At 46.6% G+C, this 25660-nt stretch overlaps 1 protein-coding gene across 1 annotated transcript in view; it reads right to left on the reverse strand.

Moving 5' to 3' along the window:
• ADGRA2 (adhesion G protein-coupled receptor A2) overlaps positions 1–25660 on the reverse strand; it is a 111689-nt gene that overhangs the window by 16343 nt on the left and 69686 nt on the right. The window contains exons 3-9 of the mRNA XM_080982329.1: positions 19714–19785; positions 17709–17780; positions 16219–16290; positions 14561–14724; positions 11912–12125; positions 8638–8802; positions 57–252 (exon numbers count right to left, since the gene is read on the reverse strand). Of these exons, the coding sequence (XP_080838455.1) occupies positions 57–252; positions 8638–8802; positions 11912–12125; positions 14561–14724; positions 16219–16290; positions 17709–17780; positions 19714–19785 (955 nt within the window). The remainder of the gene's footprint in view (positions 1–56; positions 253–8637; positions 8803–11911; positions 12126–14560; positions 14725–16218; positions 16291–17708; positions 17781–19713; positions 19786–25660) is intronic.

Raw genomic sequence — 25660 nt, forward strand, 5'->3', positions numbered from 1 at the left:
GCATAGCCATGCCAACTGTGCAGCTGCAAGGGAGGGCAGGGCAAGGAGCAACCTACTAGCACAAAGGTGTAGAGGACGCGGGTGATATCGTTGGTGTACAAGCAGTGGGAATAGTCCCCTTCCTCCCAGCGGCCAGTGCGGTCACAGCGCCTCCATGCTTGCTTCTCTAAGCCGGGCCCCCCGTTCCCAGAGGCGAAGGGGTACTGCAGACATGACTGGTAGGCGGTGATGCCAGCCAAGGTGCGTGGCCACCTGCGGGCAGGGGGGAGAGAGGCATGTCATGAATTCTACTCAATATGATCCAGAGCAGAACTCCAACGTATCGTTAGCAGAGTAAAAACTTAAACAAGTTGCAGAATTCCAAAAAAATAGACCAGAGGCAATTGCATTTCATCCAGCAGAGCTTAGTGCTACTGAAGGCAAATGAGCATAATGGTCACAAACCCAATACATTCAGGATTGGCCCTGTCCATAAGAAATCCAGTTGCAGCAGACTTAATTTAAACTTACAGTAACTTATACAGTGGTGCCCCGCAAGACGAATGCCTCGCAAGACGAAAAACTCGCTAGACGAAAGGGTTTTTCGTTTTTTGAGGTGCTTCGCAAGACGAATTTCCCTATGGGCTTGCTTCGCAAGACGAAAACGTCTTGCAAGTTTGTTTCCTTTTTCGTAAAACCGTTAATACCCAGGGTGCATTGCTTGAAGAGGTGCAGTTGCAACTTGACTTCGAGGAGCAACTCATAGCACACGGTGTGGTAGCCTTTTTTGAGGTTTTTGAAGACTTTGGTGATTTTTGAAGCTTCTCCAAAACTTCTTTTGCAGCCATTTGGTAAGTTAAACTTTTAAAACTTTTTTGGGGGTTTTTGGATTTTGGGTTGGGGTGTTTGGAATTCAAGGACTTGGTGTTGGGGAGGGGTTTGCAAGAATCTGGAAGCTTGTGTTTTTTCCCCTGCATTTTTATGATTTTTTGTGACCATTGGGCCACTCTGCTGTTTTTTTAAAAAAAATTCTGGATTTGAATTTCTGTGTGGTGGGTGGCTGGGGGAACAGTTGGGGAGGGGTTTGCAAGAATCTGGAAGCTTGTGTGGTTTTTTCCTGCATTTTTATGATTTTCTGTGACCATTGGGACACTCTGCTGTTTTTTTTTTTTTTTTAAATCTGGGTTTGAATTTCTGTATGGTGGGTGGCTGGGTGCTTTTGAATTTTTTGGATGTGAAGCACTGATTATTTTTTTGGGGGGGTTGCGCAGGTAGGAGCTGTGCTGCCATGGGACCCAAGAAGACTGCTGCTGCAGAGGCCGGCGAGGGGAAGAAGGAGAAGGTTACGCTGGAAATGAAGAAGATCATCCGGAAGCACGACGGTGGAACGCGTGTGACAGACCTCGCCAGGGAGTACGGGAGGAATCCATCGACCATCGGGACCATCCTGAAGATGAGGGAGAAGATCCTTGCGACTGATGCAGCCAAGGGAGTCCCCAGGATCGTGAAGAACCGCCCAGCTGTTCTGGAGGAGGTGGAGAAGTTGCTGCTCATCTGGTTAGAAGAAAAGCAGCGTGCAGGGGACACAGTGACTGAGGCCGTCATTTGTGAGAAGGCCAAGGCCTTGCACGCAGACCTCGTCCGGGAACAGCCAGGAACCTCAGGCGAGCCAGAAGTCTTCAAGGCAAGCAGAGGCTGGTTTGACCGGTTCAAGACAAGATCTGGAATCCACAGCGTGGTCAGGCATGGAGAGGCTGCCAGTTCTGATGTTTCTGCAGCTGAAGACTTTGCAGCGGAGTTCCTGGAGGTTGTGAAGACGGAGGGCTACGTTCCACAGCAGGTCTTCAACTGCGACGAGACCGGGCTGTTTTGGAAGAGGATGCCCAAAAGGACTTTCATCACACAGGAGGAGGCCAAGTTGCCTGGCCACAAGCCCATGAAGGACTGTCTGACCCTGCTCTTCTGTGCCAACGCAAGCGGCGACCTGAAGATCAAGCCCCTGCTGGTGTACCACTCGGAGAACCCACGGGCCTTCAAGAAACACAAGGTCGATAAGGAGCAGCTGAGTGTCATGTGGCGATCCAACAGTAAGGCTTGGGTCACACGTGTGCTGTTTGTGGACTGGGTCAATCTTGCTTTTGGCCCTGCTGTCAAACAGTACCTGCTGGACAACGACCTGCCGCTGAAGGCTTTGCTTCTGATGAACAATGCTCCTGCTCATCCTAAAGGCCTTGAGGAGGACTTGTTGGAGGAGTTCAGCTTCATCAGCATCATGTTCCTGCCGCCTAACACCACGCCACTGCTCCAGCCGATGGATCAGCAGGTCATCGCCAATTTCAAAAAACTCTACACCAAGGAGCTTTTCAGGCGATGCTTCGAGGTGACTGATTGCACCACCATCACCCTGCGGGAATTCTGGAAGGACCACTTCGACATCGTCACCTGCTTGAAGATGATCACCATGGCCTGAAACGGGATCAGCCAGAGAAATTTGAATTGCGCTTGGCGCAGCCTGTGGCCGGACTGTGTGGCACCAAGTGACTCTGATGCACAACAGTGGTGCAGGACATTGTTGCCTTGGGGAGGACCATGGGCCTGGAGGTCACAGAGGAGGACATCAGCGAGCTGGTGGAGGAGCACGACCACGAGCTGACCACCCAGGAGCTGGTCAAACTGCAGGCAGAGGCTGCGCAGGAGCAGGCCTCGCTGGAAGAGAAGGAAGCAACTGAGGAACGGCTGTCCTCCAAAGAACTGAGGGACATTTGCCTGAAGTGGAAGGATGTGCAGGCTTTTGCACAGCAGCACCACCCTGACAAGCACGTGGCACATGACCTTGCGAACACTTTTGATACGAGGGTCATGTTGCCTTTCAGGGAGGTGCTGAAAAGGCGGATGAAGCAGCAGACCATGGACAGGTTCTTCAGCAAGAAGCAAAGAGTGGAAGAGGAACCTTCTTCGAGTTGTCCCCCAGTCTTAGAAAATGTACTGTACACTTTGTTGATTTTTAAATGTTTTTCTGTCATGTTTAGAAACTTAATTTATTGTTCCTTCAATTTTTGAAATGCTCTTTACAGTATGTGTGACTTTAAAGAGCAATTAATAAACTCTTGTTGTACCAAATTTGGCTTTGTTTGGACTTTTTTTGACCATAGGAACGCATTAATTGAATTTCAATGCATTCCTATGGGATTTTGTGCTTCGCAAGACGAAAAATTCGCTAGACGAAAAAACTCGCGGAACGAATTAATTTCGTCTTGCGAGGCACCACTGTACAGTCATACCTCAGGCTGAAGTAGCTTCAGGTTAAGCATTTTCGGGTTGTGCTCCACGGCAACCCAGAAGTAACAGAGCGCATTACTTCAGGGTTTCGCCACTCGCCCATGCGCAGACGCTCAAAATGATGTCACCCACATGCACGGTGGCGGCAAACTGCAACCCGCAGACGCGGGTTGCATTCGCTTCAGGATGCGAACGGGGCTCTGGAGCGGATCCCATTCGCATCCAGAGGTACCACTGTAATAAGTATAAACCTTAACGCTAAGCATCCTATCTACAGAACACCACACCAGAAGGAAAAGAGATAGAAACAGAAAGTGAAACCCGGGCTCCTTCTGGCCTTACTATTATAGTCAGCATGACCTTGACAGAAAGAGATAACAGAACCAGTTTAAGCCAGCTGCACTCAGCTTCTCTGAAGGAATAACCCAAACATCATGAACCTTCTGCTTGTTTCTTTCACGCAGATAAGCTTCCAGAACCCTCTTGAACTAATTAGAATAGGAAAGACCTCTACACATCAGACTTTCTGTACCAAGAAATGCAAACTGACAAGGTGGCCATTTGGAGGGAGTGCTTCTGTAATGGGAGCCCCATCCGGCGACTTGTTTGGAGGGGAGGCAGGAGGAGATTACGCAGTTGAAGGGAGCATGAGACGACAGCAGGGATGGGGAAGGGTGTGACTTGTCGGTTGGGAGACCAGGAGGGTGGAGGGCACAGGGGATTAGCTGGGTACCGATGGGTTCAGGAAAGCCCTTTCCAACCTGATGTTCTCCAGGCGTCGCTAGGCTGCAACTCCTGTTATCCCTCACCATTGGCAATGCCGGCCGGGGCGGATGTGAGTGGACAGACAGAACATCTGGAGGGCACCAGAGGCAGAACCCTGCTGGATTTGACCAAAGGCCCAACTAGTCCTTTTCACTGGCCAACCAGATGCCTATGAGAATTACAGTCCTCTTATGGCTGCACCACTCTGTTTGGATGCTCCCCTGAATTTTAAAATAATAATTCAACATATGGGGTGGGTGGGGATAAGAGAGCGAGCTACAGATCCTTCTCCCCCTCCACATTACCTTTCCATGTGTAAGATGGTTGGTGGCTGTTGGCTCTTTATGGGAGATGTGCTCAACTGTACAGTTCCCCCATCCACAGTCTGAGGACCTTTCCACATAGCCAGGTAGTTGTGGATTCTGTGCTGCTCATACAGGAATGCTTTTGCCCACAGCTCCGTGAGGTCTTCTTCATCAATATGCCACCCCATATTAACCGCTACCCTTCTGAATCATATTTACCATTTCCACTGGCTTTTTTCTGTACCGGATTTTCCATGTGAAACAGCAAATCCAGATTAAATGGGGAAATTAATATGGGATGCCCTATTCGTTGAGAAAGTCAACCTGTGGGTGCTACACAAAACTCACACGCACAAGCAGCAAGGGAGGTGCAGTGGCCACACAAGGAAGGGTCTCCTCAGTGGTCATTCCCTGGTGGGGAATGATCTCCCTAGGGAGGAACGGCAGGTGCCATCACTATCTGCTTTTAGGTGCCAGGAAAAAAACAATTATTTTGCCCAAGCTTTTGACCTTTCACTCTTTTCTTTCTTTCTTTCTTTCTTTCTTTCTTTCTTTCTTTCTTTCTTTTAGGGGGTGCCTTGAGTTGGATCTCCTCTTTTATAAATATTACCATGGAGTGTTTAAGGTTGTTTCTACTCTTGCATTTATACTTGGTTTTGATGTTTGTTTCTGTAAGACATCTTCTGTTTACCTTTGTGAAAAAGTGACTTATTATCATTATTATTACCACCACCATCATGATCATCAACAACAACAACAATTCCACAAGAAAGTTCTGTGCAATTGCCCCGAATCTCCCACATATATCTCCCCCTTGCCCTTTAAGGGAGGGCTATAGCTATGCTATATGCAGAAAGTCCCAGATTAAGTCCCTGGCATCTCCAGGTTTAGCTGCGAGAAACCCCTGGAGAGCTACTGCCAGTCAGTGTAGCCAGTACTGAGCCAGTTGGACCAATAGTCTGACTCTAACTTGATATAAGGCAGCTTCCTATGGCAGGGATTCTCCTTCCTGCCTCTCCTCGTCTGCATTTGGAATAAAAATACTGGTCAGACTGCTCCCTGATAAATATCACACAGAGTAAACGAAGGGAAGAATGGGGGCATTGCAAGCCAGTGAGCATCAAGGAAGGAGACCCCCGCTGCCTGCAACTGAATGAGAGGGTGGGGTTGGGAGAACAGGGAAAGGGATAAGGGATTGTGCCTCTAAACAGGATGAGGCCCCGTGATGGGAGGGGGGTGACTTTCATGCTGTGCCACAGGGTTTGAAACAGAGAAGAAAAAATGTCTGATGCCAAATGTTTTATGGAGTAATTTATTTGCCTCCCTGGAACTCTCTGCTTGGTCCAGCTGCTTTAACATCTGGCTTGCAAGACTCTTCCTATGCCTTCTCCCTCCCATGCCGGCGGGAACAGCTGGATGAAGGCATAAGGCTGTCACATGGCTCCATCCACACACACACACACACACCAGACGCAGACATGATACAGCACACCCCTTGGGCTGCCTCTGCAAAGACAAACCCAGTTCCTCCTTTGGTTCTCGCAGCCTATTGCCCCAGAACAAAACTGGCATATGCGGTTGAAAGCAAGCTCAACCCAGGAGAACCCTAGGCTGTGTACACACCAAAACCTTAAAGTGTGTGACTTCTCCTGAAGAACCATGGGAACTGTAGTTCCAGCACCCTTAGCAAACTACTGTTCCCAGGATTTTTTTTAGGGGGAAGCAGTGTGCTTGATGTGTGCTTTAAATGTAAGGTGCGGGCTGCAAAAATGTTTATGCCCTCCTCCACCATCACCACGGTCTCTATCTCCTCCCGTTAGCTACATTTGATTAGGAAATACCAGAGGCAGGAGCAGGAATGGAAAGAGGCAGTGGCTTGTATCTCATCTTCTGTTTGTTGCAATCAGCTCTGTTTGCCTTCCACTACAGTTCAGCTTCCGCTAAAACTTCTTCACCTCACTATCTGCAATGGCTCAAAGTGATATAACTGATTTCAATGAAATTCAACAGAAGAGAAACGTGGAAAAAAAATGCAGTAAATAACACAATTATTTACGTTAACGTTTCCAGACTGGGAAAAAAACTCCAATGAAGAATACTGCTCATAATGGCTTGCGTGATTCACATTTCTGACATCTGAAGAACGTGCAAATTGAGGGAATTTCTGCTCACTGCTGGACTTCTCCAATATTTCTGTGCAGGGGATGCAATCTCAGGTCATCTCATCTGCTTTGGTCATTTAAGCTCTTTTTTTGGTCCCAGGCAAGAGAGGACCAAACAATGAGGACATCTAAACCATTTCTCATCCATTCTGGGATTTAATTAGTCTCTTTCCAAGTTTTCCCATGGGATGGGAATCCTTCTGCTCTTCCCCACCCCTTCCAAATGCCTGCAGCGCTGCAAAGCTCTTCTGTGCTTTCCTAGGGTGTTGCATTTGTGTCACGCACTGGAAGGATCAGGGGTTTTGGGTGCTGCTCTTCCTTGCCTCTAACCCCAGGCCATATCCTGCTCATGCAGAGTGCGGAGGCGGAAGGGGCCGGGATGGGGGGGGTGGAGGGAGAGAAGACAGGCCCGCTGTTAATTTAAGCCACATTGACTGCGCAGTAATTTATATTCCATCAAGACCCTGCCAAGGTTACAGCGGGCTCCATAAGCCTTTTTTCTCTTGCCAGAGAAATTCCAACACCTCTGCTTCTGGAGCCTGTCTGCGCTGCCAGAGCCGGGCCTCTCTCGGACAGCCTCCCTCGCAACGGACCCTTAATCATTCCCAGATCCCGGTTGCCAGAGAGATCCTCAAGCCCATCCCCTCCCTCCCCTCTCCTCTGTGCAAGACGGGCTCTGGGAGAGCAGGGATCAGGCATCCGAGGGCTGCCTGCCCCCTAGCCGAACCCTCCTGCTCAAAGGGAGCTGGAGACATTGGACCCTACGGGGCCAAGAGGCAGCAGGGATGGCAAAGAGGAAATGAATTCTACCATCCTTCCCAACAGACAGCACATCTGTGGAAGCCCACCTGGCAATCTCTGGAATGGGTAGGAAAAAGCTGCAGCTAAGCGGCAGAGCAGCTGCCTTGAATGCAGACCGTCCCAGATACAACCCCCACCATCCCCAAGCAGGAATGGGAGAGCTTCCTGCCAGAAACCCTTGAGAGCTTCTGCCTGTCTGTGTAGACAATACTGAGATAGCTAGGTGAACGGCCTGACTCCTATAAGGCAGCTTCTTGTGCTTGTGCGGAAGGGATTCCCAGCTCTTTTCTGATGTGGTTGGCACAGCAAGAAATAAACAAAGCAATGACCTCCACCCCTTTCCCCAGCAAGTCCAATGCATCAAGCAAGAAACAAACACTTTTTAAAGTTACCCTATTATTATTTTTTTGTTACGCTGGCTTTCCTTGCAACTCCACCAGGAAGACAGGAGAGGGCGGATGAGAGAAAGCCCAACAATATTAATTTAAGCAGTTCCTGCTTGCAGCCTTCTTACGGAAATCAGCCCTGAGTGCTCACTGGAAGGACAGATCTGAGGCTCCAATACTTTGGCCACCTCATGAGAAGAGAAGACTCCCTGGAAAAGACCCTGATGTTGGGAAAGATTGAGGGTACAAGGAGAAGGGGACCACAGAGGACGAGATGGTTGGACGGTGTTCTCGAAGCTACCAGGATGAATTTGACCAAACTGCGGGAGGCAGTGGAAGACAGGAGTGCCTGGCGTGCTCTGGTCCAGGGGGTCACGAAGAGTCGGACACGACTAAACGACTAAACAACAACAAGAACAACAGCTTGCAGCCCAGGAAATCACCCTGCCATAATACCTCTTGCACATTACAGAAGGGCGAGGTTCTAGCTTCTAGGTAATGGCAATACTGCTAGGAACCAGACTGGTATTTCAAAGGTTGGGATCATAATAGTAAGTCTGTTTGTCATTCAGCCACAACTTTTATTCTTCTTTTGAAAGTTTCCTAAAACAGGGCTCATTACATAACCCTACATTACAGTATATAGAGTTAAAAAAGATCTCCCCTGCAATGGTACTTGGGACCACATCAGCCCTGGCAGTTGCCTCGGCCACCATGCAAACACACCAGATGAGATACCAGTTCTACGCATTTGATTTAGCGCATCCCTTCTTTCGTCCATCGTGCAATCATGAAGTCTAGAAACCTGACTTTAAAATAACAGCAATGGGAGCTGGTGTTCCTTACACACAGTCTCATGGAACCGGGCCCGGCGCATATCAGCCTGGCTCGCTTAAGTCTTAACTCAGGCCCTACCATTCCAAGGCCCTCTCTGGTCCAGATCCCCATAGACTCTCCTACCTGAAGTCTCCACGGTTGTTGGTGACGCGCTCGGCTGGGCAGTATGAGGCTGACGTCTCCAGAACAACTATTTCGACCTTCTTGCTAACGTTGCCCTGAGCAGTGGAGATGGTGCACTCCCATTCGCCGCTGGCTGAGACATGGATGTTGGACAGGATAAGCTCGCTGGGGACAGAAAGGGCTTTTAGAAACCATACGAGACTGAATGGTTGATAGCTTTTAGGAAACAAGTATGAGGGATTTCACAACTTTCAAATTCCAAAAATGAGGGGTGCTAAAAAGCTATAACGTGCCTGAAGAATTCAAAAGACTTAGTATAATTAATATAATTTAGCTTTGCTTGGTAAGTAAAACATGTGTAAAATCACTAAAAATGATTGTCAGGTACTTGCAGTTATATTATATATTAATATTATTGGGTTTTGTTTTTATTTAGCATTACCTGACATTTTCTGAATGTAAAATTAAAATTCTTTGGTTTTTTGAAAGCAGTTTCTGTGCTTTTTCATAAAAACGTAGACTTACCAAGCTACATGTTGTCCAATCACAAAAATATTATCAGATTTGAATTCCTCACACTCAAAAGAAATATTTATTTTTAAGACCCCTCACTGAAGAAATGTGCAAAAATTAAGTTTCACCCCCTAAAATGCAGGAGAATAACTTCCTATCTACTTTTGGTTCCAATTTCTAACATTTCTTTCACACTGTAGAACCTGTTGTATTCTGGAACTGTGGCTTTTTCATCAATATGCCATCCCAAATTTAGCTTTTTCATCAATATGCTGCCATGTCACGCAAAAGTTGCTGTAAAATGGCAGGGAAGAACTGTATGCTGGGATACCATCCCAAATTGAGTCATGTGCAATTACAATGCGAAACTCCCACAACTTTCCAAGTTAACAAGGTTGCAAATTGACTTTTTCTCCCTGGAAACAATTAACACAGAAATGAGTTCTAAACATCTTCTAGATTCCACTAGATTTTCAGGAACGGCTTTTATACCAGGTGAAAGATCACATAATATGTGGAAATTATCAGGTGAGGAAACAACAGGAAAACAGAATTAAGTGCTGTCTGAATACAGTCTAACTTAGTCTGCAATTAAACCAAAGCATATGGAACTGAACCAATGCAGCTTGACACATGAAAATAAATATATTAAGATACAGGAATTAAAAATGGCATATAAATTCAGCCAAAATGTACTGCGGCTCCTTAAAGAGTAGGGATGGGAGAGAAATTCAATTCAGTGACCAGGGAGAAGAGTCGGTGGAAGAAGATTGGAAGAAATTTAAAGACTATTTACAGAAATATTGTAAAATTAATGAATGTTAGAATGATGTTGGATTGAAGTTAAGGGGTTTCTAGCTGTATGGGTACAAAAGAATATGGAAAAATTGGTTTTTAATATGTAAAAATCTAACGTTACAATATATCAAGACTAAGGATTAGGAGTAAAAAGGAGGGAAAGGAATTGTTGGATTAACAATTGAATTAGAATACAAAAGAGGGAGGTATGAGGAGGTCCGGGAAACAAGTAAATGTAAAAGAAGTGAGGAAAAGATGGAATTGTTTTTAACTGTTTTTTCTTTTTTTCTATTTTCTATTTTTCTTTTTTATTGTTAATTTTTTTATTAATGTAATCTTTTTTTCCTTTGAAACTTTAATAAATATTATTATTAAAAAAAAAAGAGAAACTCAATTCAGTTTGCATTTAAAGGCAAAACTACTGTATTTGTGTTTTCTGAAAAAATGTGTGTACCGAAAACACAGCCATCCTTTGAGACTTGCACTTCTCCAAATGTTTCAATGCAGCTCTCCAGTCAAGTAAGGCGGTAAAAAATGCATATACTGGGGTAAAATATGCATGAAAATTAATATACAGCATATGATTGAAAATAACATACAAAAATGCATGATAATAGGGGGTATTGCTTGCTGAAATTAGTCAAAACCACATACAAAAATGTTTTATTAGGAGAAATTCACACTAATATGCTGACAAATTTCCACGAGGATTTTTTTTTTAAAGTCACAAATAGTTGTGGAAATGTGGAGAACTGGATTTAAGACTGGGAATGTTAGAAACATGAAGAACTGAAATAGAGAGATTTGTCCATCCCTCTTAAAGGTTAACAAAATTTTTATGGCACAGCTTTTCATGGATTCAAGCCCATGAAGCCTTGCATCTGATAGTGGGGACTATACCTCATGAAAGCTTATGCCGTGATAAATTTGTTAGCAAGTCTCTCAGGTGGCTCAGGAACGCTTTTGATTGCTTTTTGCTTTGTTGTAAGCGACAAACTTTTTCATAGCAAACGTATTTGTTGCAAGAGGCGAAGTTTTTTGTCTGCTGCAAGAGACAAACACTTTACTCTTCTGGGAACAGCAACACGTTAAAATAGTGTGATTAGCTGTGATTCCTCTGTTGTAGGGACTTGGGTTAGATAGCCGTTGGGTCCCTTCCAACACTACAATTCTATGATTCAGAATATTTTCAAAAGCTTGGGAGATTTTTTATTTGGAAAAAAGAAAAGAAAAAAAAGGATTTACCTGGCATAGAAATGATCACAATGTTGGCAGCAAGTGGGTCTCCCCAGTGCCGGATTTATGTATAAGCTAAACAAGCTATAGCTTAGGGCCCCACTCTCTTGGGGGCCCCCAAAAAATTTAAAGGGAAAAAAACCTGGATGTACATTTCCAAAATATAAGATAAAGATAAAAATAAAATAAAACCTACATACAGCAACAGTGTTTTGTGTTGTGTAGGCTCCTATTTGTTAAGTGCAAATGGCTTTAGATACCTATTAGGTCCATAAATTACCATATAGCATATATTCAACACAAAAAAACAGCGACAATTTGTTGTTGACAAAGGACAGCTGGACATATAAAGGGTCCCATTACCTTCAGTAGTTTAGGACCTCATCAAACCTAAATCCGGCCCTGGGTCTCCCAGGGGAGTGATACCCAAAAAATGAGGTGCTGCAACTTAGAATATTCTCTCTTGATCTTTGCCTGTTACCTGTCTAACCTTGGATGGGATTAGACTTCCATGCAACCTGTCAAACCCTGAACTGCTTATTTGTCCTGATCTGTATCCTTCCCAAGGAACTTTGGGAACTACAGCTCACCTCTCAATAGAGCTGCAATTCCCAGCACCCTTCACAAACTACAGTTCCCATGATGCTTGTGGGGAAGGCATGTGTTTTAACTGTATGGCGCAGACGTGAAGTTTCTCCCTTTCCCCAAGGCAGCAAAGCCCCCGTACCTTGTGATGAAGGTGCAGTCGTGGACGAGGCTCTCCTCCAGGATGATGCCGTTCCGTTCATCCCCCTGCACCAAGGCACGGTTGTGGTACCACAAAATGTGTGTGCTGTTGTCCAGGTAGCTGGCTGTGCACTGGAAAGGGAGGCGATCGCCTTGGAAGACCACTTGCCGCAAGGAGGGGATCAATAGGTGGGTGTGCAGCTCTGGGGTCCCTTCTGCGGGAGGGAGAGCGAGATCCTACTCAGGTTGTGTAGGGAGGGAGAGAAGGGTGCTGAGACCAAGACGCCAACTTGCACACAGGTGCCTCTAACACAGTTATGTCTTGCACTTAAGGTGGAAAAGTGATAATCAGAAGTTTACATAAAGGAAAGCTCATTTAGGCAACCAATTATAATTACATAGACTGAGCAAATTTCCCTCTGCTTCTGTCAGCTATGGAGAGTGTTATGTACTCAGCTGAATCCTAGATCAATAGAATCCAGAATGCAGCAGTCTGATTGGTCCACAGGAGCCACCCAATCCAGCTCCAGGTGGAAGGGAATCAGCGACCTGATTGGCCTGCAGGAGCAGCCAATCAGGCTTCTGGATGAAGTGAATCAGCAACCTGATTGGCCTACAGGAGCAGCCTGGAATTAGCCAATCACGCGGGGCCCATTGTGTAAATAATGTATATATAGCTAGACATTTTGGGGGAAAGTTTCATTCATTGCTACTATGAGCTGAATAAAGAGCATGGAATTCACACTCGGCTCCAAGTATATTTCAGAGAGCAAGGTAGGCACTGCAGCTCAAATATTTGGCTATTGGGAAATTCTGTTCTTCAGCTCTCACTTCTGGGCTTCTTCTCTGGGCACCACCCACTTGCTTTCAAAGCTATACCCCAGAGTTTGAAGGACTAGATTTTTAAAAAGCTGGTTGTTACTAAGCTGCTGGATTCTCCACACAATCCCCAATCCAGTGCCCATGCGGTTCAGTTCCAGAATACACACAGTTGGGCCTGAATGGGCACTGATGTTCCTCACTTCTACCACCATAAGACTGTGAGGCAGACATCAAGGGACTTTGCTACTTAGGTTTCAAGCTGCCCCCTCCCCGAAAATCAGCAAGAAGAGGAGACTTGCTTCCATTGAGGGCTGGGAGATTTCCAGCTGCTCAGCCCCACTCCCTTTCCCCAGAGGACCAAGAAGAAGTTGCTGTTTGAAAGGCAGTCACCAGGGCATACCTAGAGGTTGGCAAGGTTGCCGCCCCCCAAATGCCCAAGCGGGCACAAAAATTTTGCCTCTCCACGCTGGCTTGCAGTGGCTAGGAGCCCACCCGCCCACCCATGGGCTCCACGGGCTACTCCTGCCCTGTGTGGGCAGCTGGGCTAGGGACACAGCTGTCTCTGAATGCCTCTGGTCCCTGAAAGAGCATGAAAGGGGACGGAAAGCAAACTTGTAGAGTTTCTGGTTTGTGGCCTCTGCCAGCTTTGGAGGAGCCAATGCAGCTCCTTGTCAAGGGTGCAAGGGAGCCTAAGTATGCTTCGGGCATTCACCAAAAGCTCATGCCAAAGGGACAGCAACCAGGGAGGCCCAAGGGATTTGTGCCCCATGGTTTTTCTGTTCCTGATATTGGCCTTGAATATGATTTTTATGGTGAGGACTTTGATAAGCTGCTTTGAAAACCTCTTGGGGCTAAGTGTGCGTTCATGTATGCTAGGCACGGGGAACCTTGGATCTTCCAGATGTAACTGGACTCCAACTCCCATGTGTCCCATCTAGCATGCTCAGCAATGAGGCATGATGGGAGATGTAGCCCAACACCATCTGAAGGGCCATAGGTTCCCCATCCTTGACTTATACCAATAGCAAACTTAGGGGTTGGGCTATAACGATAATCTTTATTGTCATTGTCCCATACAGAACAATGAAATTGAAAATCTGCATCAGGCATTCAGAAACGAACAAGCCTGCTATCCCACCTATCCCAGCTTGGTTAGCCCCCTAAAACTCTGATACCCCATAATTAAATACTATATACTCCCATAGAGACTACCTTACACTGCGTTTAAAACCAAAATCACATTTGAATAGAAACTGTTTCTCAGGCGGCTAGTCCTAATCTTTATAACCCTGTACCTTCTTCCAGAAGGCAAAAGCTAAAGAGATCATTTCTGGGGTGTGCACTATTCTGCACTATCCCCGCAGCTTTCTTATGGCACCTGGAAGCATAGATTTGATCCAAGGTAGGGATCAACCCAATTATTCTCTCCGCAGTCTTTACAACCCTGGACAACATTGTTTTTCCCCTGACCGTGCAGCTCCCAAACCACACACACAGTGTGTATAACAGCTAGAGTCAACTAGGGTCTACTGAGAAACAAGGGGAGTGGGGTGGAATACCAGCATGCTTGTGAGAAGTAGAAAAATACTATTTAGAAAGGGAAGCCTAGGGGTGCCCAAAGTGCCTCAACGAGGACTGAGCATGAACTGAGCTTGCTCTGTTACGGCAGGATGCTGCCCGTTTTCAGGGTCGGAAGGAAAGCGGGACGGTGTGTTCTGCAAGACGACGTGGCTGGCGAGCTGGAACAGGGCCACTCCCACCCTGCGCAGGTTCCTGCCGGTCCCACTAGTAAATAAACACACCCTGCCCGTCCAGTCGGGTGCCTCACCGCAGCGCATCTGGCTTTCCCGGATGTTGCGTAGCAGCTTCCCGTGCAGGCTGCCAGGGTAGATGCACAGCGTCTTGTCGGAGATCTGGACGGAGCGGTTTTTGGACCAGGCTGAGACCCAGCGCATGTTGCAGTCGCACGTCAGGTATTCGGTGGCAAAGTCACTGGAAGGGAAGGAACAGAGCCACATGCTGGGATTCAGCAGAATTGTTGTGCGGGGAAAGGGGTTGTAGAAGACAACAAGAGGAGGCTCATGTAAAGAGCTCTGTGTGGAGTGAGCTCTTCTACCTCAAAGACTGGATGGGTAGCATACAGTCATACCTCTTGTTACGTTTGGTTATGGTTACGTCTTTTCAGGTTGTGTCCTGCGGCGACTCGGAAGTACCGGAAAGGGTTACTTCCGGGTTTCGCCGCTCACGCATGCGCAGATGCGCAAAATGACATCACGCGCATGTGCAGAAGCAGCAAATCGTAACCCGTGCGTGCACAGACACGGGTTGCGTTCCTTTCAGGTTGCGAATGGGGCTCCGGAACAGATCCTGTTTGCAACCAGAGGTACCACTGTATTCTGCTTTCAGATTTCCAACCTGGTCCAACCAGAATTTGCATATGTGTGTGTGCACTTTTCTTAGATGAATGCTTTTGGGGGCATTTCGGGGGGGGGGGGTTGAGAAGTGCATTGCAGAATTTTGATAGGTGTGAACCTTGAATGAAAGCTGTGTTTTGCCTTGTGTATTAGTTTGCGAAGCATGAACTGTGGAGGTATGCATTAAAATGAGAACTAAATGGATTTCTCCCCACCCCTTCCCTACTTTGGAGTTGATAATGGCTCTAAGAAACGACAAGTAAGGAAGTTCGGCACTGCCAGTGGTGCCCACACATCGGCTGCTGAACCATCTTGTCTCTCTCCCTCCTGGTAAGCTGTTTATGTTGCAATTACTCTGTTTTTCAGGTTTTTATATTTTGTAAACTGCTTAGAAGCCAGTATTAAGTGGCGTAATATTTAAATAATTATAATAAAATGGCTATGAAGAATTCTCTTCCCCCTGTGTTGTATTTGCAACATTTTAGACATGTGCTGCTTTCTCCTAGCTAGCGCCTCCATTGCCATTTTGAAAATGGGTTTAGGCGCCCATCAGTTTACCATTGTACTATCAATAGGGCTGATTCTGCTTCACAGGAAAGCTGAGCGACCATCTATGGCAACACAGTTCAAAAGGTGTCCACCACAGTGGAGGCAACACATGAGTTCAGGCTCCCATGCTCCACTCCTTGCAGAAGCTGAAAGCATCTCCCCATGACTTCAGAGACAACCACAAGAGGTTCTGAGGAACGCCCTCATCTTGCATGGGGAAGGGGGATGCGCTCATCCTCTCAGCCCCACCCAGCTTAGGACAGCAAAATAGCATGATCTGGCACCAGCCATGACTCACATTCAACCAAATCCCAGCACCAACTGCTAGTGGTTCTCAACCTGTGGGTCCCCAGATGTTGTTGGACTACAACTCCCATCATCCCTGAGCTAGCTAGGGGTGATGGGAGTTGTAGTTCAACAACATCTGGGGACCCACAGGTTGAGATAGGCTGGCTAAGACGAAACTCAGTTGCCTCTTCCCTGCCTGTCCCTTCTTTCAACATGCAGGAGAGGAAATACTCACAGAACTTTCAGAGACAACAGCTCATCAAAGACCCCACTCTGGATGCTGGAGAAAATATTCCCTGACATATTCCTGTGGAAGAGGAGAATGAACAAGTCGTTTGAGTGGGCCAGAGTTGGCCAAGCATGCTCTTTCACTTGATGGCATGACGGGAAACATGATTTCTGTTACAATGTTGGTGTTTGCATGTTCTGGACAGGGATAGCCTAGTTCTGCTCACCTCAAGGTTAGATTACTGTGATGTGTTATATGTGGGGCTGCCTTTGAAGACAGTTCTGACACTGCAGCTAGTGCAGAATTTAGTGGCCAGACTGGGAATAGGAGGACTGATCAAATAGCAATGATCCTAGCACAACTGCATTGGCTGCCAGTTCATTTCCAGACTCAATTCAAAGTGCTGTTTTTGACCTATAAAGGACCTTAATACCATAGGGACTGCTTCTCCCCACATGAGCCTAGCCAGGCCCTGAGTTCATCATCTGAGGCCCTTCTTCATGTGCCCCTTCTGATGGAGCTGCAGAACGTGGCAGTATCAGAATGGGCCTTTTAGTGGTGGCTCCCTGGCTGCGAAATGTTCTTCCAAAACTACCACCATCATTTCCAGTTTTGAATAACCAGGGCATTCCTGTTCACCCAAACATTTGGGGCTTGACTGAGTCACAGGGTATGATTATATCCAAGCTTGAATTGGTCTTCCTTTTTTGTGGGGTGGGGTAGGATTTGTTCTTTTTATGCTATTGCAAGATGAATGCTTCTAGTTAATTAAAGTTTTTTTTAATTCATTTTTATATATTTGCTAAATTTTGTATTACATATGCTTTTATAATAGTAAGTTGCTTTGAAGCATTTTTGCAGCAAGCGACAAATAAATGGAACATAACATGTGTTTTATCATATGGGCCGTAGCTTGGAATTGCTGGTCACATCCTCTTTGAAAGGAAGCCCTTTTCATAAGCAGCAATTCAGTGTTGTCTGGCTCAATGCAACCAGAGTCAAGAACCTAAGAAGAGCTCCGTTGGTTCAGGTGAAAGGCCCACCTAGTCTACTGTCCTTGTTCCACAGTGACAGTGGAAACCCCAGAATCAGGACCTGAGCGCAGCAGGACTCACCCCACCTGGGATTCCCAGCAACTCGTATCCCTAGACCCACTGCCTCCGACAGCAGAGTGAGAACATAGCCATTGAGGCTAGCAGTTATAATAGAAGACCAAAGCACAACATTTTGCAACTTGCATGGACAGGAGGTATATCTATGACAGCAGGGGTAGACAACTTGGTGCCCTCCAGATGTTGTTGAACTCCAACTCTCATCGACCCTAGAAAATATGTGGTCAGAGATTATGGTCATTGTAGTCCAGCAACAACTGGAGTGCACGAAGTTGGCCACTCCTGCTTGGCAGCCAAGGAATCGGTCTGCTGAGCAAAGATTCAGTCACTAACACAAATGCGGAAGACTTTGGGCCAAAGGACGCCCCCACCACGAATACTCACAAGCGGATGAGGCTGACCAATCCCTGGAAGATGCCAGAGCTGAGACACCCAATGCGGTTGTTGGAGAGGTCCCTGTTGAATAATCAGAGGAGGCAAAAGAGCCGTGAGGGGACTGCGGAAGCCACGGGCAATGCCAGGAGGAAATGCAGCCCACAGGACCCCGAGGTCAAACTAAAAGGGGCATGATGGCTCAATGAGTAGTCCATGGGCAAATAGCAGCCGCTGCCATGTCATCCTGATGTTTTGCAAGCTGTCTTCTCCAGGATATCTGCTTTTTTCAGTGGTGTCCAAACTTTCTTCAAAGAGGGCCAGTTTTCATGAAGTGAAGGGCCATGAGGGCTGACCAAAGGGCCAATCAAAGTTGCTGACCTTTCTTTAGAATTGAAGTTGTTGAGCTTTTTTAGGGTTGAAGTTTTTTTAGGGTTGAAGTTGTCGAGGTTTTTTTAAGGATTTTACCCCCAGGAAACTACCACAGGGGCAGGATTAAACCGACTAGCGGGCCCCCAAAACTGACTTTTGACATGCCTACTGCTTAGCAACATGGAGAGGGTGTGAGAAATGATGTCACTAGAGGTGGATTTTGTTGAGCATGAGAATCTAGGTCTCTTCAGGAGCCATTCCTGAACAGGGTATCCTGACCGCTGGAGGGTGTGGGCTGCGGATGCCAGCCTCTACACTTGGGTGTGCCATCCTCACTCACACTTCTCACAAAGGGGCTTATAAGCCTCCCCATATTTGGGAAACCAGGTGGAGACATTGGGGTGGCGCTCATGTAGTTGGAATGCTCTGTACAGGAATAAAACTGGAACGATTTGATATCGTGTGCTAGCATCAATTGAGATTCTAGCTGGGAACTCACTGGATGGTCAGAGTGATGTTGGCAGCAGCAGATACTGTAGGAGGAGATCTACCATGGCAATTCATGGGGGTGAAACAATGATTGAATGGAAGGCAGGGGCCATGCCAGGGATAGCCAAGGGTGGGAGAGAACAGCCCTTTGACATTTACTTTCTCCCTCCCTGCCATAGTCTCCAGTGACAGAACAGGTAGACAAACTGAAATGGGTTCAGAGAACAGCAGCAAAGATGGCCAGGGATATGGAAATCAGCGCCCTGATGTTTTATGACATGGTAATATATAAATACTTTTTGATATACTTTATATAAATAAATACTTTAAATGCTTTAAATGGATAAATCTAATCTCACAGACAAAAGTTTGAAGGAAGTAATGGAGAAGAGAAAACAGGAGGGGGGAAGTATGATAACATTCTTCAAATACACGAATGGTTGACACGAAAGGCTTGTTCACGTATCACACTGAACTCAGGCACAAGCTGTCTGTACACATGTGGAACTAGTTACAGATGGGTAGCCGTGTTGGTCTGCCATAGTCGAAGTAAAAAATTCTTTCCTGTAGCACCTTAAAGACCAACTAAGTTAGTTCTTGGTATAAGCTTTCGTGTGCATGCACACTTCTTCAGATACACTGAAACAGAAGTTACCAGATCCTTCTATATATTGAGAAGGTGGGGAGGGGTATTACTTAGAAGGGTGGTGGGAATCGGAGATTGGCAGATAGCTGAGATGAGCCTGTTGACGACTCTTAACGACTGTAATAGGTCTTACAGGAAAAGGCAAGGGGTGAGAAGGTGAGAAATGGCTTAGTCATGTATAATGAGATAAGAATCCGATGTCTCTGTTCTGTTTGTGTGAAACAGCATACACTTGTTCATTGGCACAGCTCAACTACTGTGACCACTGATAAAGGAATGTACCCATCAGCATGTTGCATGAGAAAAACTGTACACGTGTACAGATATATTTGATTGTACACTCATTGAAGATCACATGGGGAGGGCAAAGGTTTGTTCTCTGCTGACCCAAAAGGCAAGATTGGATCTAAGGGGCTTAAATTCCAAGAGGCAGTTTCAGCTGAGCATTAGGAAAAACTAATGGGCTGCTCTAGAGTTGGGGGGGGGGGGGGCTTTGAGAGTGGTACTTACAAGCGCTTCAGGTCCGAGAGGCCTAGAAAAGCTCCAGGCTGGATGATGCTAATCAAGTTGTTCTTCAGGTCTCTGGAAAAAAAGGAGGAAGCCACAAAACGGTGTTAAGAAGGATCTGAGTTCCATGTTCCCGATGGGAACATTCTTACTGAGGACTGGGTTAAATTCCTCACTCCGTATCACTGCAACCAGGCTGAGCCCAGAAAGCAAAGAAGCCAATGGTAAGCAGAGCTAGAACCAATGACAGGAGGAGCCAACTAACTCACGTTTGTCCCCATCCTTCTCCCTGCTGTTTCCTAAAAGGGCAAAACTGAGATTGAGGAGGAAGCTGACAGCCAAGCCCCTCTTGGTCTGGCTTAAGAAGGCAGGCAGATGGAGTCTGGCAGACTTAGGCTGGGGGGCCATTCACCCAAACGGACCAGTCTCCACAGGCTATGCCAACATTTTCTGTATATACATATATCTAGCCATTCTAATCAACCAAGTGGTTTTAAAAACAATTATTACAGATTAAAGCCCATATAACTCCCCCCCCTTCCAGCAGGTGGTTGTCTCTTGTTTGCTATGTCTACAGTGCCATGATTTGTGATTTTGTTTCTTTCACTTTTTATTTTTCCTGGCAAAAAGGGAAGATGACAACTGCATTTTTGAATGAATGAATGAATGAATTCAATCTTTGAAGTGCTCCCCCTCCTGGCCCATGACAAAAAGCAACTACCATATTTTTTGCACCATAACACTCACTTTTTTCCTCCTAGAAAGTAAGGGGAAACATCTGTGCGTGTTATGGAGGGAATGCCTACGGGTGGCATGCCTACGGATTTTCCTCCTCTAAAAACTACGTGCGTGTTATGGTCGGGTGCGTGTTATAGAGCAAAAAATACGGTATTTTTAAAAAAAATTAAGGAGAGCCCTGTTGGTTCAGACCAAAGTCCTTGTGCAGCTTAGCAGCATGTATCACACAGAACCCCAAGATGCCTATGGGTTACCCAGGAGGAGGACACAAGAACGTGCTGTTCTTCCCCTGCAACTGGTGATTCAGAATCATGACGCTTCGGATTCTGGCAGTAACATATAAGCAGAATGACTAGTAGCCATTGATAGCTTATCAGTCATGAATTTATCTAATCTCCCTTTAAGGTCAGTAGCATCTTATGGTAGTAAATCTGGCTCTCTGTCTGCCTGTCTCATTCATATGTGTGTGTGATTTTTTTTGGGGGGGGGGAGGTGGGTGGATGAGCAAAATAAAACACTGAAAATGGTGGAGGTAGCAAGCCAGTTTCCCACAAATTAATCAGAAGAATGGTGCGAGTACATTTTGCCACATATCTCAGGTTCTACAAACACTGGAAACTTTGGGCCATATCCAACCAACTTGTACTCATAGTAGACTCGTTGAAAACGACGGGCCTAAGTTAGCCATGTATATTCATATAATTAGGATTACCCTGGGTAGGACTAGCGTTGGATAGAATCATAGGATCGTAGAGTTGGAAGAGATCCCAATGGCCATCTACTTTAACCTCCTCCATGGCAGGAATCCTGGGTGGGCTCAAACCACCAATGTTCTGATTGACAGCCAAACACACTGCCCCATTGATAACGCTGTGTGTGTGTGTGTGTGTGTGTGTGTGTGTGTTTTAAAAAAAATAAAGGTAGGAGTCCGTGGGTTGTAGTTCGTCCAGAGTGGATAGGTCTTCCTTCCCTTGCTCCCCACAGACACGTGTGTGTGTGTGTGAGAGAGAGAGAGAGAGAGAGAGAGTGACACAGTGCTCTCATCACCTCCTATCTCACCTATTACCTGTTTCTTTTGCATCAGGAGAGAGGGATGGGGGAAGGGGAAGGGCGAACACTTGTGTAAGGGGGAATTGCAGTTAAGCACACGCTCACTGATCTTCTGGATAAGAAGCCAGAGCAACCCCCAGGCTCCTGTTCATCAGACAGCAACTTCCCCCTTTCCTTTCCTTTGCAATATAGTGGTGGATTTCCACCGCACGGAAATTAACTTGATGGGTAGAGCCTAAAGGCGCTCACTACCGTTAACCTCAAACATCAAAGGATGTGTACAGCTTCAGGAGGTTCGTTATTGTTCTGTAATTCATTAAGAGCCCTTGTCTGGGTTCTTCTTGCCCCAGTAATGGTGGCTTCTTCTCACCGCTCAGTGTTTACACTGTGTAAAAAAACAAACAGCAACAGGAACAGACTACCCAGCCCACCCAAGTGCCCAGAAGATCTCGTTTTAGCATTATAAGAGAGGGAGGAAAACTTCTGTCTACTTTCTATGCCATGATATAAGAAGTATGTTTGAGTGGATCTTTTTTCCTAGATTAGATGATCCTCTTAGTGACCAGTGGTGTCCAAACTATTTGAGCTTTTTTACGATTTTACCCCAAAGTTGTTGAGGTTTTTTTAGGATTGAAGTTGTTGAGGTTTTTTTTGGATTTTACTCCAGGAAATAAACTGCCACAGGGTCCGGATTAAACCGATCCAGCCCAATCGCCTTCTAAATCCGGCCTGCAGGTATCAGCGTGTTTTTCAATGAGTTGGGCCTGCCTGGTGTTTGTACATGAGTAGGATGTGTCCTTTTATTTAAAATGCATCTCTGGGTTATTTGTGGGGCATAGGAATCCGTTCATATTTCCCCCCCAAAATATAGTCCAGCCCCCCGCAAGGTCTGAGGGACAGTGGAAAAAGTCTGCTGGCCCCTGTCTTAGTCCCTCCCAACACTACAGTTTTATGATTCTATGATACTGCATTTATACCCCCCCCCCAAAAAAAATCGCATTGCATTTCCTTCACATTGAAATGAATTGGGTGCAAGAATGCAACGACAACCTATTTTACATGATGATGCAAATTACTTAAACTGACACAGCAGATGATGATGCAAAGAGTGTCGTTTTCAGTGGAAGGTTAACTGCAGCAGAATGGGAACAGTGCTCCATGAGGTAAATACAGAACAGACTAGAAAATGATGCATCCTTATCTCCCTAGTGACGCAGCATGCAATTCAGAGAAGGGCACCTCATGATTACAAAGCTGAGCAAATCCCTTCCATCCATCGCCACCTCAGTGTCTCTAGATTCAGGGCCAAAGTGCAGGCACTTGGCTCTGCAAGTTACTCATTTCAGAAACTCGCTAGCGATAAGATCCTCCTTCCAGACATGAACCTACTGCCGTTCTCTCTCCTGCCCCCGAGTCTCTACAGAGTTTTGCAAAAAGAGGAGATGAGCAGAGTCACGCAGACCACATTGTGCACAGCTGCTACCCTAAATCATACTTTAAAGGGGGAAAGAACAAAAGCAGCAGGAGAAACCATCCCCATAATCCCAAACAGACAGCTGGAGCTAGAAATCAGGGTTGGCAAGCACTAAAAAAGCTCTTCTTCAAATGCTGCCTGCCCTGCCTCCCAAACGTCTGTGCTGGGAAAGCCGTTTTCCCCGAGATCATAGAGAGCCACATCATTCAACATTCCTCAAAGGGAAACAGGGGCGTGCTTGCAGCATCCTGGACTAAGGATCATTACACAAGCTCACCACTCCAGTTTCATGGAAGTGGGACCTTAACAAAAGGGGGCAGCACAGAGTGCTGACATTCAAGGTCCTAACCAGTCAGTGTGCCCATTTCCAGGAGACTCCATTCCACCACTACTACTTTTCCTCTTTGCTTGCAGCGACCAGGCAGCAACTCCCATCAACCCCAGAAAGTGTGGGCAATGGTATGGGGTGATAGGATTCAGAGTCCAGCCACATCTGAAAGGCCACAGGCTCCCCACCCCCATTTTTAATGCATGCAGAATAGACCTATTTTCACCTTCTAAACATGTCCGCTGGACATCTGTGAGCCTTTGTGGATGGTCTTGCTGGCCCTGGCCCTGATCTCCCCTCTGTAGTTGCTGTATTTGGGGCCAGGGAAGAATTTGCCTGCAGACAGATTGGGCTGGACTGGGTTTTTTGCCTACCTCATAGAAACAGTCACAACTTGCTGGTGGAAAAAGGCAGTGGGTCACATCCTTAGTCTAATCGAAAGGTTGGGTGGGTAAGGAGCTCCACACACCCTCTTTATAATCAAAGTAAGAAAAGGGGAATCTCAGATCAACTTGCTGAGAAATATCCAGCCCAGTCTTTCGTTCTTGTACTTGAATCAGAAGACAGGCGTAGGACCTATCAAAGCCCACCTGAAACGTGATGTCTAGCTGCCACTGTTGCTACTATTCCTCAGGGGCCACAGTGGTAAAATACTACCTTATTGGCAAAATAGATGCTTGGGGAAAGGACAGCAATAGGAGCAACTCAGGGTGGAACGGGTCTTTGACAGTCCAGTGGAGAATCCCTCCTTGCCCATTCCTAAGGATGGAACCACACACTGCACAATTCTCATGGGCTCTGCAAAGGGGATCAAGGAGAACTGTTCAAATGCCACAAGCGGCCTCAGGGCAAAGTTGTTTCTTCAGCTGGGACTATCTCATAAGCATGTGATAACTGAATGAAGGGCCCTTGTCAATGCAGCCACAATAGACCTCTGTCTGGAGTTCAGCTTGGAGGAAGCTCAAAGGCTTTCATTAGCTCCACTTCAAAAGATCCGGTGGCTAAATCACGGATGCAGGAGTCCGCTATGGAGCTGCCAGAGCCAAGGGTTCAGGGTGTCGCTCACAGCCTCTGCAGCGACAGGAGCAATAGGAAGGCTTCTCCACATTTGACAGGTGGAAATAGATCGCCTTGTTTGATGACACACTTCTGCTGTGTCCTGAAAGCAAGGGTCCAAGCGATTTCCCCTTTGCCCTACTCCATTCCAAGGGGAAACCCACTGTTTACAAGAGAGCAGAACTAATGGCAATCCAGGGAAATATAATTTGCTGTTTGCTCCAATTGGGTGCTAAAGTATGGTTCCCTGAGGAATGCAAAAAGCAGTTTCCCCCACTCTCCATGCGGAAGATCCCAGGTTCAATTCTACCATCCCCAGGCACGGCTGGGAGAGAACATCTTTGCATACAGTGCTCTGGAGGGTTACTGCCAGCCAGAGCGGACAATGCTGAGCTAAATGGACCAGTGGTCTGAGGTTAAGGCATTCAGGTCCCAGACCATTTTGGGCTTGAATGGAGCTCAGGAACAAACAAGCAACTAGTGTAGCTCACTCAAAATTGGCACAGTAGTGTCAAAACTCCTTGCGCCCATCAGTATCCTGGCTGCAATATTTTGCCCCATGTAGCATTTTAAAGCAATTTAAGGCAGCTCCATACATTAGATTAAACATGGATGTACAAGTAACATAAGCATCTCTCTGAACACCCACACACAAGCACCTGTCTGAACCAGCAGAGCTCACAACAGCCACATCAAGACTTGAGTACACACTCTCTGACAGCCTTCCTCACCCCTCCAGATGTTGTTGGGACTCCCAACTCCAGTCACCTTGGGCCATGCAGACAGGGAATGATGGGAGTTGGAGTCCCAACAGTGACTTGAGGACACCAGGTCAGGGAAGGCAGCTCTGTGGGAAACTCTGATTTAACCCCTGTGTCCATACAGAAAACATGCTTGCTGTGTTAATGGTGGCACTGCCCTGTGTTTTCAATGGATCTGACTCCACTGGGGTTAAAACAGCAGTCTCTGGAAATTTAGCAGTCCCTGCTTAAGCATGGGGGGGGGGGGTATGGTTGCATCTTTGGAAGGGCCATGTCTCACTGGGAGAGCATCTGTTTTGTGTGCAGAAGGTCCCAGGTCCAAGCCCTGCCATCTCCAGCTAGGGTGGGAAAAGACCTCTGCCTGAGATTCTGGACAGCTGCTGCCAGACAGTGTAGGAAATACTGAGCTAGATGGACTCATGGCCTGATTTGGTATAAGGCAGGATCCTATGCTCATAAGGAAAGGAGGAATGTCATGGATCAGCTGGCGGGGGGGGGGGGGACAAACCCTCAGCTTCTTTGTAAACTTCTGGCTGCTGAATT

This window comes from Podarcis pityusensis, assembly GCF_964106645.2.
Source record: "Podarcis pityusensis genome assembly, chromosome: 15".
In the NCBI taxonomy this organism is placed as follows: Eukaryota; Metazoa; Chordata; class Lepidosauria; order Squamata; family Lacertidae; genus Podarcis; species Podarcis pityusensis.